Below are 12500 nucleotides of genomic sequence, written 5' to 3' on the forward strand. Positions count from 1 at the left end.
GCAGAAGTTAATGAAGAAAAGCTGAGGAGGTGTCAAGACACTTTATATATATATATATATATATATATATATATATATATATATATATATATATATATATATATATATATATATATATATATATATATATATATATATATATATATATATATATATATATTCCTGACTGTCTTGGAGACACGCCCAACATTCTTGACCTTTTCCTAACCTCTAATCCTTCTGCTTATCTTGTTAGCTTCTCTTCTCCGCTGCGCTCCTCCGATCACAATTTCATATCTGTATCTTGTCCTGTCGCTCCAATCTCTCCTCAGGATCCCCCTAAGTGGAGGTGCCTCTGGCGTTTTGCCTCTGCTAGTTGGGGGGACCTGAGGAGGTATTTTGCTGATTTTCCTTGGAATGACTACTGCTTCCGTGTCAGAGACCCGTCTCTGTGTGTGCCGAGCGCATAAAAGAGATGATAGTGTCTGGCATGGAGGCGTACATTCCTCACTCTTTTTCACGACCTAAACTTTCCGAACCTATTCTTGTGCTATACATGATAGAGAGGTGGCCCACAAAAGGTACTTAAGCCTTCCATAACCAGTATCTCATGTGCTTTATATTTCTGCCCGGAACCATGCCAAGTCTGTTCTCCAACTTGACAAAAACTCCTCCATTAACAGAAAGTGTCAAAATCTTTCAAGATCTAACTCCCCTCGTGACTTCTGGGATCTAACCAAAAATATCTCCAATAACTTTGCTTCTTCTTCTTTCCCTCCTTTTTTTTCGACCAGATGGCACCACTGCTATCACATCTATCTCTAAAATTGAACTCTTCGCTCAAACCTTTGCTAAAAACTTTACCTTGGACGATTCTGGGCTTGTTCCTCCCTCTCCTCCACCCTCTGACTACTTCATGCTACCTATTAGGAGTCTTCGCAATGATGTTTTCCGTGCTCTCGCTGGCCTAAACCCTCGGAAGGCTTATGGATCTGATGGGGTCCCTCTCTGAAACTGTGCCTCCGTGATTGCACCTTGCCTGGTCAAACTCTTTCAACTCTGTCTGTCAACATCTACCTTTCCTTCTTGGTGGAAGTTTGCCTACACTCAGCCTGTTCCTAAAAACGGTGACCGTTCTAATCCCTCAAACTACCGTCCTATTGCTTTAGTTTCCTGCCTATCTAAAGTTTTTGAATCTATCCTCAACAGGAAGATTCTTAAACATCTATCACTTCACAACTTTCTATCTGATCGCCAGTATGGCTTCCGTCAAGTCCGCTATACTGGTGATCTTCTGGCTTTCCTTACTGAATCTTGGTCATCCTCTTTTAGAGATTTTGGTGAAACTTTTACTGTTGCCTTAGATATATCAAAAACTTTTGATAAAAGTCTGGCACAAAGCTTTGATTTTCAAACTACCCTCCTACGGCTTTTATTCTTCTCTCTGTAACTTCATCTCAAGTTTCCTTTCTGACCGTTCTATTGTTGCTGTGCTAGACGGTCAATGTTCTTCTTCTAAATCTACTAACAGTGGTGTTCCTCAGGGTTCTGTCCTGTCACCCACACTCTTCCTGTTATTCATCCATGATCCTCTAAACCAAATTTCTCGTCCTATCCACTCCTGCGCCGATGATACCACCCTGCACTTTTCTACGTCTTTTCATAGACGTCCAAACCTTCTGGAAGTAAACATTTCACGCAGGGAAGCCACAAAACGCCTGACTTCTGATCTCTCTAAAATTTTTGATTGTGCCAGAGGAAACTTGGTATTATTCAATGCCTCAAAAACTCAATTCCTCCATTTATCAACTCGACACAGTCTTCTAGACAACTAACCCCTCTTCTTTCATGACACTCTCTTCTACACTGAACGTCCCCGGTCTGTCCTTTTCTTATAATCTAAACTGGAGACTTCACATCTCATCTCTAGCTAAAACAGTTTCTATTAAGTTAGGTGTTCTGGGACGTCTCCGCCAGTTTTTCTCACCCCTCCAGCTGCTAACTCTGTACAAGGGCCTTATTTGTTCATGTATGGAGTATGCTTCATACGTTTGGGGGGGTTCCACTCATACCGCTCTTCTAGACAGGGTGGAATCAAAATCTTTTCGTCTCATCAGCTACTCTCCTCTAACTGACTGTCTTCAGTCTCCTTCTCATCGCTGCAATGTTGCATCTCTAGCTGTCTTCTACCGCTATTTTCATGCTAAATGCTCTTCTGGTCTTGTTAACTGCATGCCTCCCCTCCTCCTGCGGCCTCGGTGCACAAGACTTTCTTCATTCTTTCAACCCTATTCTGTCCACCTCTCTAATGCAAGAGTTAACCAGTATTCTCAATCATTTATCCCTTTCTCTGGTAAACTCTGGAGCTCCCTGCCTGCTTCTGTATTTCCACCTTCCTATGACTTGAATTCCTTCAAGAAGGAGGTTCCAAGACTCTTATCCTTCAATTTTATGACTACTGCTTCGGACCCTATTAGGGGACCAGCATCTCAGTTGGGTCTTTTTTATTGTATTTGTGTTGCCCCTGGCCAGTGTCCTTCCTACATAAAAAAAAAAGAAAAAAAAAAAAAATATATATATATATATATATATATATATATATATATATATATATATATATATATATATATATATATATATATATATATATATATATATATATATATATATATATATATATATATATATATATATATATATATATATATATATATATATATATATATATATATAGATAGATAGATAGATAGATAGATAGATAGATAGATAGATAGATATAGATATAGATATAGATATAGATATAGATATAGATATAGATATATATTAGCGATGAATAATCATGGATAACAGAAAACGAAATTATGTTGCTTTAGTCCCACTGCACTGTTATCTATTTATTTATATTCTTTCTCAGCGACATCATGCCATCGCGCCGCGCCTCACTGGCCCCGCGCCGCCTGGAGAGTATTGCTGCAAGCACAGACACAGACCCCCGTCGTCGCGCCAGCGTCAAACTAGCACACCTTCAGGCAAGAATTAAATTATTTTCCTGTATTGTCTGATTTTATTATTTTGTTTAACACACACACACACACACACACACACACACACACACACACACACACACACACACACACACACACAGAGAAAGAGAGAGAACTTCTATAGAGTAAACCATGTACAGGTGTCGTGTAAGGGTTCTATTTTTACCTCAGGTGGAACATCTTCATTCCGAAGACGAACGACCGGTGGAGGAAGGAGAGGAGGATGAGGAAGAGGAAGGAGATGACGAAGAGGATATTTACCAATTGGACTTGCCGTCAGCCGAGCTCTGTGCAGATTATTGGCAGATTCACAAAATGGTCAAGGTAGGAAGGGCCGTGATAGAAACTACCGTGTTAATAAGAAACCTTTCCATTTTATGAAGGTACTACTGCATTAACGGTAGTAAAGGAGGAAAGATATGGATATTTAGTCTTTGCAATGCTTTAGAAGTGACGGACACACACACACACACACACACACACACACACACACACACACACACACTAGTAATGTATCGGATATCCGGATCCGCAGAACATCCGCAGCAAATGTACAGTAGTATCAGCATTACTATCGGCAACAGCATTTTAATATAACAAAAGATCCGCACAATTGCACGCAATCACAATTTCAGGTAACAAAAGCTCAGTCCTCGCCTCTGCCTCCGCGTCGAGGAAACACGAAAGTAACGGATTTGTGTGTTTGTGTGTGTGTGTGTGTGTGTGTGTGTGTGTGTGTGTGTGTGTGTGTGTGTGTGTGTGTGTGTGTGTGTGTGTGTGTGTGTGTGTGTAAGGAGGAGAGAGAGAGAGAGAGAGAGAGAGAGAGAGAGAGAGAGAGAGAGAGAGAGAGAGAGAGAGAGAGAGAGAGAGAGAGAGAGAGAGAGAATTATGAAGCAATGATGTCCAGGCATCTTCACGCCTCGGGTAGCTGGCTAGGTCTTAAACGGGAAATTTACAAAGGCAAGTGCCTTTTATAATCCACTTTTGTTACTTAACCATACATTAGTGACGAAAATTAGCGGAGCGTCTGAAACAAACTCTATCAAAGTATGATCCCAATGGGGAGTTTGGTAAACTAGTGAGGGTCACCAGGCGGCAGCACAAGACATGTCCCCTTCTCACACATAGGAGCAATATCAAATATGTTTACAGTGCCATTAAATGTACATAAAGATGCAATGAGCTTATATAATATAATTTTCTACACAATTCCTTCTAAGTAGTAACACAGGTAAAATCGAACTGTATTCATGAACAAAAATATTTAAGTTAAACTGGCATTTAGATTTATTTGGTCATCTCGAGATTTCCAAAACAGTACACCATTGATCGGAAGCGTATTAATGTAGACGACAGTTAAAATAAAGACAGCATGTCTGTGTGACTTACAGCTCCAAGTCAAATTCCTAGTATATGGAAACAACAATTTTAATTGAAAATAGGCAACTCGAGTGTAGTGGCGAGAGTAATGCTGTACATCTAACCAAAATAAACATCTGACTGGCCCGCCTTTGTTGAAGTTAACAAACACGTAGTTGGACAACCAGCGAATTCCTGCTGCAGTGTCCACGCCACTACTCCATGAACCTGTGGCTTCCTGTATTCCTCTCCCGTCACACCAAAGCAGTCCTGAGAGATGTTTGTTTTGGTGTTTTAGTAAGGGAAGGGAAAGGACATCCATTTTCCAGTTTCCATAGTCGTATAAAATCATCTCATCAATTATGTTTTGTGTGAAAAGAGTGAAATCCAAGAATTCCAAGGCAATGACATTCAACATTAGTCAAAGTAGGTCCTGATATTCTTTTGAATGTGGAGTTTTCTAAACTTAACAATGAGTTTGATAAAGTAGTATCGATATTTTGGTGGGAGGCATTTAAATTTCTGATTGCAAAATTTCATCTCGATAAAAAAGGAATCAGTATAACAACATTCATCACTTATGAACATTACCTTCCTTTCAACAGTACCTGAAAGTTGGAAATGCCATCTGCACCACCATCGCGCTGGTGGGCCTCAAGGACTGCGGCTTGCACCAGGAAGTGTGCCAACTGGCTCTGAAGATGGTGGGTGGTCTGGAAGTGCTGCTTAATATCCTGAGAACGAGCAACCTGAGATGCAACGTGAGTAGTGCGGTGTTGCTAAATGATGATATAAACAATGCAAGTATCATTCCTTGATTCGCGTTGTCATGCATCCTTATCCAGTATGTATAACAATTTTAGAAAAATAATGTAACATTATTCTTAAAAAAGAAAAAAATGGCCTGATCTAATCACTGAACGCTTAGAACAAAAAGGAAGAAAACTATATAAATAAATCATCCCACAGATTGGTGCCCTGCAGGTGCTAGAAGCAGCCTGCGGCCACGCGTCCACGCGCGCCACGGTGCACCGGCTTGGTGGTCTGCAGGTGAGTAAAGAAGATTTATCATGCTTTTATTTATTTATTTATTAATAGAATGATCACTTTAGATATCCTGCGTTGGGTTTATACACTGATAAAAAAAAAAAAAAAGGTAAAACACATACACACATATATACTCGTGTATACACATATAAATGGGTATATAATATATGTACATATACGCACAAAAAAATCGAAAAAGAAGGCCCACTTGAGTTCCAGTCCTCAGAACGATACAAAAAAAAAAAAAATTCGGATATTGAAGGATAAGTGTCTTGAAACCTCCTAATAGGTCCTGATCACCAGTTAAAAACCTGATCACCAGTAAAGCGGCCTCGAGGGAAACCATACTGGCGATTAGGTAGGAAGTTGTAAAATGATAGATGTTTAAGAATCTTCCAGTTGAGGATAGATTCAAAACTTAAGAGAGGTAGGAAATTAAAGCAATAGGACGGTAGTTTCAGGATTAGAACGATCACCCTTTTTTAGGGACAGGTTGAATGTAGGCAATCTTCTCCCAAGAAGGAAAGGTAGATGTTGAAAGACAGAGCTGGAAGAGTTTGACTAGGCAAGGTGCAAGCACGGAGGCACAGTTTTGGAGAACAATAGGAGGGACCCCATCAGGTCCATAAGCCTTCCGAGTGTTAAGGCCAAAGAAGGCAATGAAAACATCATTGCGAAAGATCTTAATGAGGAGCATTAAAGCTTCAGAGGGTGGAGGAGAAGGACGAAGAAGCCCTGAATCATCCAAGGTGGAGTTTTTAGCAAAGGTACGAATGAAGAGTTCAGCTTTAGAGATAGATGAGATGGCAGTGGTGCCATCAGAATGAAATGAAGAAGGAGGAGATGAAGAAGCAAAGCTTTTAAGATTTTTTGGCGAAGTGCCAGCAAAGGTCTCTAAGGAACTGGTAAGTATAATAAATAGAAATAATATACCTCTCTTGCATTTTCACCATTTCCTTACCTAATATATGTTACATAAGTTCTGATATTCAGGATCATTAATTCTGGTGACGCAGGTACTACAAGGATTGGTAGGACACAGCCACGTGGAGGTGCGGGGTCTGGCAGCTGCGGTGTTGGCTCAAGTGTGTGCTCTACCAGCAGCGCGCGCTGCCCTTATCAGAGACGACGGAATCCCTAAACTGGTAGTGTTTGCCTTCATTAATGTGTATATATATATATATATATATATATATATATATATATATATATATATATATATATATATATATATATATATATATATATATATATATATATATATATATATATATATATATATATATATATATATATATACTCGTATATATATAGGCCATGATAACATAGTGTAGTTGCATGTGAATAGTGAAACAAATAGAAAAATAACCCGTATAATTTATTTAAACGAAAAGACTAGAAGTGACGCTGTTAAAGAAATGGCGCAATGAGGTATGCGATGGTGTCCCTGACCATAAACACGGTGGTGGACAGGCCCAGAATGTTTGTTCATTTAATTATCTTTCTGTAAGTTGGGGGTTTACATTTAACTGTCCTTTGATAACATGTAAGGTGCTGTCACAAACTTTTGGGATGGTCCACCGCCTTGTCTGTGGTGAGGGACATCTCGCATCCCTCATCGCACCGCATCTTTGTCATTGCACTCAGTCTTTTCATTGTTTTAAATTATATGGGTTATTTTTGTACTTGTTTCTATTTGGCTATTGCTTGTAAGGCCCATTGCCGCTATGAGGCCTAGTTTTACTGGATAAAAAGAGACGTATTTGTATGTATTCTGATTTATACAATATTTTCGCAACCCACATGTATGTCTTACTGTTTCATACATACGTGTCTGTATGAGACGGTACTTGCTTATACAGGCTGCGAAGAATAATTAGTTAATTAAGTTTATTGACAAAATAAACATTTAAATTCTTTACATTATACACAACAGTATAAAACGCATACATAATAAAGATTAATGACCAAATATTTTATCCAATTAATAATGCACTCAAACGGACATATTAACAATTACCTATACCTCCCTAGTACTTCATGTGCATATTTGCACAGTTCAGCCAAGTATACATTTTCACTTAAGAGTGCACTCATGCTACTGAAATTTAACATTGAGTATCTCTGTCGGCAATCTTCCGAATTGTATATGAAATCAATACATGGTCCTCTGTCTGAATGGAGATGCTATCACAAGAGCAAGTCCTTAGGGTGGCCGGTGTACGGTTTCTTCTACCTTATTTCCACTTTTAAGTTATGAGACATAAGTTGGATCCGCGTGAGAGACTCTCGATAATAATCTGGGATATATTTTGTCGTCATATGAACATAATGAACATTCAAGGAAGGGTTTAGCTCTGTAACGTAAGTATTTAACTTGGTTGCTGTTGGTGCTTTCATTCGTACATAGTCTGATTTTATCCAAAGGATCTGAAGTCTGGTTATCATATAAAACTTTTGTTAAAATTCTGTATCCAGGCGTATTATGGTTCTTACACAGGTCTAAAACAAAGGTAAATGGTTCCTCATTATCCATTGTCTCGCTTTGACAAAAGGAATGTTCTTCTCTTTTTATCTATAATATGATTGAAAGGGAGTATACCTGCTTCTGACATACATAGATTCACACTTGTATTCTTTCGTAGCCCTAGCAAGTACTTAATTAGTTTATTGTATTGTTTCTCTATTCATTTTATATTATTTGTAAGCCATGATTCAGAGCTATATGATAGTGACAACATAACAGCGGCATCAAATACTTTTTTTTCTTACAAGCGTATGGCATTTGTGAGTTGGCTACACAGAATATGACAAACTTGTTGACAAGAGCTTCACTCTGTACTTCATGCTTAGTAGTCACATCTTACCCGAGTCTGTAAATCAGGCTCCTAGATACACGTATTGGTCAGTATATTCTACCCTAGTGTCACCTACCAATAGGTCTTCTCTGTCCCGTGTGTCTCTCTTAATATCTCGTAATTATCATTCCATATTCATCGCAATATTGACATAAAACACGAAGTTTTCTCAAGGGTGTGTCTCTACTGGTGGCCAAAATAACGGCGTCATGCATTAGTAACAAGACAAGCAATCTCCCAAGAGTCCATCTGCTGCAACTGCATTTCTCGACATGTTAACTAAACGGTCTATATACAAAATGAACAGTAAGCGGCTAGTTGGAGCTCCTTGACGGACGTCAACTGTAATGGTAACGACAGCAGTTTTTAAAAGTTGTTTCGTACACTTATACATTGCTTAGATAGCTACATATATCTCTACCTATTCAGTGCACTTGAAAACATCAGCAACCATTGTTTTACTTAAGCTAGATGTTTTATCTTCAAGAGTGTAGATTATAAACTATGGCTGAGCAGGAGGACTCCAAGACAGTTGTTCTCTTGAGTTCACTTCATAAATCACTCCCATGCTGTTGTCCTACAGGTTGCCCTTCTTCGCACTGACCCAAACATGCTTCTAGCGGACCATCAGCAGGCATCTGCTGTTGAAGGGGCGGCGCAGGCCTTATGGGCGTGCACTGTATCGAGAAGTGGTCGCTTGGCATTATTAAGAGCAGGTGGGCTGGAGCTGTTAGGCAGTCTGCTCTTCGTCTCCCGACAAAGTCTTCTTGTTCCTGTCGTTGGAGTAATTCACCAGTGTATAACTGAGGTAGTATTGAAGGCTCTCCGTGTGTGTGTGTGTGTGTGTGTGTGTGTGTGTGTGTGTGTGTGTGTGTGTGTGTGTGTGTGTGTAATAATTTCTCTGATGCAGGCAGCGTTCCGGCAACGTGTTGAAGAAGCAGGTTACACATCAGCCCTCGTGCGGCTGTTGCACGCCTCATCTGCTAACCTACAAGTGCTGGCTACGAAGGCTCTTGCCAGGGTGAGTCATGCTCATAACACTTACTCATAAAATTAAATGTTAATGTTACGTTACGCTTTAAGTGTGGGAGACCGGACCGGACCGAACCGTCAATGGAGCGAGAGTAGGCAGTGACCGTTCCAGTACTGTGTATCATGCCTAATCCGCCTTGTATTATCTACCTATAAACCTATACAGCATTCTCGTGGACTCTGCAGTGCTGTATCTATCATAAAGAAGGATAAACAACCCGTCCATAGGAATATGTGCTGTTGTTACTGCTTCTTCCATTATTGTTATTATTATTATTATTATTTTTTATGTAGGAGGGACACCGGCCAAGGGCAACAAAAATCTGAAAAAAAAAAGACAACAACAACGAGATGCCGGTCCCGAATAGGGTCCGAAGTGGTGGTCAAAAATTGAAGGATAAGTGTCTTGAAATTAATACTACTACCATTACTACTATTCATGGTGATCAGTAGAAGTGTTTAATATACTTTCATTTCGGAAAGAAAAAGAGGAAGAAGAAAGAGTAGAACGAGGGGTAGAGTGATGGAGATGAAAAAAAAAAAAACAGTAATGGAAGGAAGAGATTAACAATCATATCAATGCTACTCTTCCTCCTCCTCCTGTATAAAGAAAACGTGGAAGGTAAAGATTTATGCCAGTCACTCAAAAGCTTTTCATATATCCAGGGCAACAGAAGAGGCTCTAGCAAAACCCTTTAAGAGAGAATGACCAAAAATCAATGAGGAGTGACAACAGATCGTCCTTTACAAACTCCATGCAGACAATCGAAAAAAAAATATCTTTACTGTGGAAAGACAGAAAATCAAAGCTATACGTCGACAAGTTGAGGAACTGGAGTAGTCACTATACTAGGAATAGATTAAATGTTACCATGCTTTCAGTGATGGAGTGGTGGATGTTGATAGACAGAGTAAAAAAAAATGACGAGACAAGGTACAAGCTCAGAAATATATTTGCGGAGGACAATAGAAAGGACTCCATGAGGATTATTATCTTATCCGAGTATCAAGGTCAGGGACGACATAAGGAAATCATTACGAATAATTTCAATAGCATGTTTTATATGGTCAGTGGGCGGAGGAGGAGAGGGAACGAGATTCGGAATCATCTTGTGGTTAAGTGTTGGGAAAAAAAAATCAGAGAGGAGTTCAGGTTTAGAAGAAGAAAAGATAGCAGAAGAACCATTTGCGATTAAATAAACGTGGGAAAGAAGAAAAACTTATGGAGTTATAGAAGCCAGAGGCTCTGAAGAGTAGATTTGTTAACATTAAATACTTTTTAGCAAGTTATAGTACAGATTTGGCACTATTTTACTCATAAATATAGGATATGAGTTTCAGGAAATTGAAAGCTAAGGTAATGTGTGAGAGCTGCTTCTATAAGAAGCAACTCGCAGACGGTACCTTAGCCTGGACAGCACGAAAGCATGCTGAGTTGAGCCAAAATTTAGGATTGGAAAAGGTGCGTGGGATGTATGCCTCCTTCCCATCGATAATCATCCTGTTATGCACTCTGCACACACACACACACACACACACACACACACACACACACACACACACACACACACACACACACACACACAAAAAAAAAAAATAAATAAATAAAATAAAATAAATAAAATAAAATAATAATGATAATAAATAAAATAAATAAATAAATAAATAAAAGATCTGACAAAGAAGCAATCGTCATTCAAGGAAAAGTCAGTGTAGTGCCAGCAGCTTCTCTGTTTTGGTGGGTTCAGTGACGACACTACAGCGATAGGACAAGATGTGAAAATAAGATTATACTAGGAACAGGCCAATGAAGAGAAGAGTTTGGCATTGAATTGATGTTCTAGACAACAGGAAAAGTTCGAGAGTATCGGGTTGTCACAAATGCGTGAAGAATGCTGCACTTTTTGTTCTCGGTATTATGAATGACAAAGTTGAAGTCTTTTCAGGAAGTTCATTATGTAAATAAGGTAGCCGAATGACGATGGAAAATTAAATCTTCACGTATGGAGATTTCAAGAGAAAAATTCATTATAATGTGCTCCACTTTGGAAGTCAAACAGTCAAACGATATTTCATATCCGGAGGAGTTAGGTGATGAGCATTGAAGTGTCTGCCAGATAGTTAACAAAATATTAAGATTCAAGAGTATAGTTACAAGAGCAAAATGTGTCGTTGCCACCTTTGTTTGCAATTGCTGTGAAAATCTGCGTTGATATTCACGTTAAAATGTCGATGCATGTAGATTCACCTCGTTACTGTTCATGAAAACACTAACGAATATGTTTGATATTTTCCAGTGTTCAGTGTTGGAAGCCACAAGCGCCCGATTAGTGCGAGAGGGTGGATTGAAGGTGCTGGTGACTTTGTTAGGTCGAGAAGGGCAGTCGTACGTGGATGCCCTTGTGGAAAAAGATCCCTCCTTCGCTCGTGAGTCAGGGTTGACAGGTGACCCCCCAGGCCCACCACGCTCTAGGAAGGTAAGTAAATATTGTGTGTCATGGCCTATATGACCAAGCCTGATTAGTATGTGGAATATATGTCAACTTCAATAGAACGATTTACGCAAGATCTTCCGAATCATCAAAAGGGTAATTGATACTCGGCTCCTTCCTTCAAGCAATGGACATCTGACCACTACTAACACGTGGTCATTCAAGCTCAAGGTTCTTTTACCTTAATCAAAACCCTCTTCTCATAATAACGTCAAGTGAGTAGGGCAGACACTGAACTCTCTCTCTCTCTCTCTCTCTCTCTCTCTCTCTCTCTCTCTCTCTCTCTCAGACGCTTCTCCCTAAGACACACCACAATTTTGCCAACACTAAAGAATTGAAAGAAATATAAACATAAAAAAGAATAATGCAAGAGTAATAAATAAAATGAAAACAAGCAATCCTAAAACATAAATAAACATCACACGGTATGAACAAGACAACCGCAGGGCATCGAAAACCTCGCCATGTCCTGTGTATTTCTGGAACCGTCACAAAGAGTAAATCAAGATGGCGGCGAGCATTGAGTGAGGGATCACTATAGTCTTGTTTTCATTACTGGTAAACCTTTTCAGAATACCGCAGTTTTACTTCTTTTTCTATTTGATAATATCCCTAAAGTCGGGGTGTTTGAGGAGAGGAAAAATACCGACAATATTGATACACAACATATAAAATACCACTGTCTGTTG

At 39.3% G+C, this 12500-nt stretch overlaps 1 protein-coding gene across 1 annotated transcript in view; it reads left to right on the top strand.

Moving 5' to 3' along the window:
• The window catches only part of LOC135104456 (outer dynein arm-docking complex subunit 2-like), a 35191-nt gene that overhangs the window by 2530 nt on the left and 20161 nt on the right, over positions 1-12500 (top strand). Inside the window, exons 2-9 of the mRNA XM_064011912.1 lie at positions 2894-3008; positions 3195-3347; positions 4988-5143; positions 5352-5432; positions 6446-6574; positions 8871-9095; positions 9198-9308; positions 11617-11796. Of these exons, the coding sequence (XP_063867982.1) occupies positions 2901-3008; positions 3195-3347; positions 4988-5143; positions 5352-5432; positions 6446-6574; positions 8871-9095; positions 9198-9308; positions 11617-11796 (1143 nt within the window). The 5' untranslated portion in view covers positions 2894-2900. The remainder of the gene's footprint in view (positions 1-2893; positions 3009-3194; positions 3348-4987; positions 5144-5351; positions 5433-6445; positions 6575-8870; positions 9096-9197; positions 9309-11616; positions 11797-12500) is intronic.

Source organism: Scylla paramamosain, chromosome 10 (genome assembly GCF_035594125.1).
Source record: "Scylla paramamosain isolate STU-SP2022 chromosome 10, ASM3559412v1, whole genome shotgun sequence".
In the NCBI taxonomy this organism is placed as follows: Eukaryota; Metazoa; Arthropoda; class Malacostraca; order Decapoda; family Portunidae; genus Scylla; species Scylla paramamosain.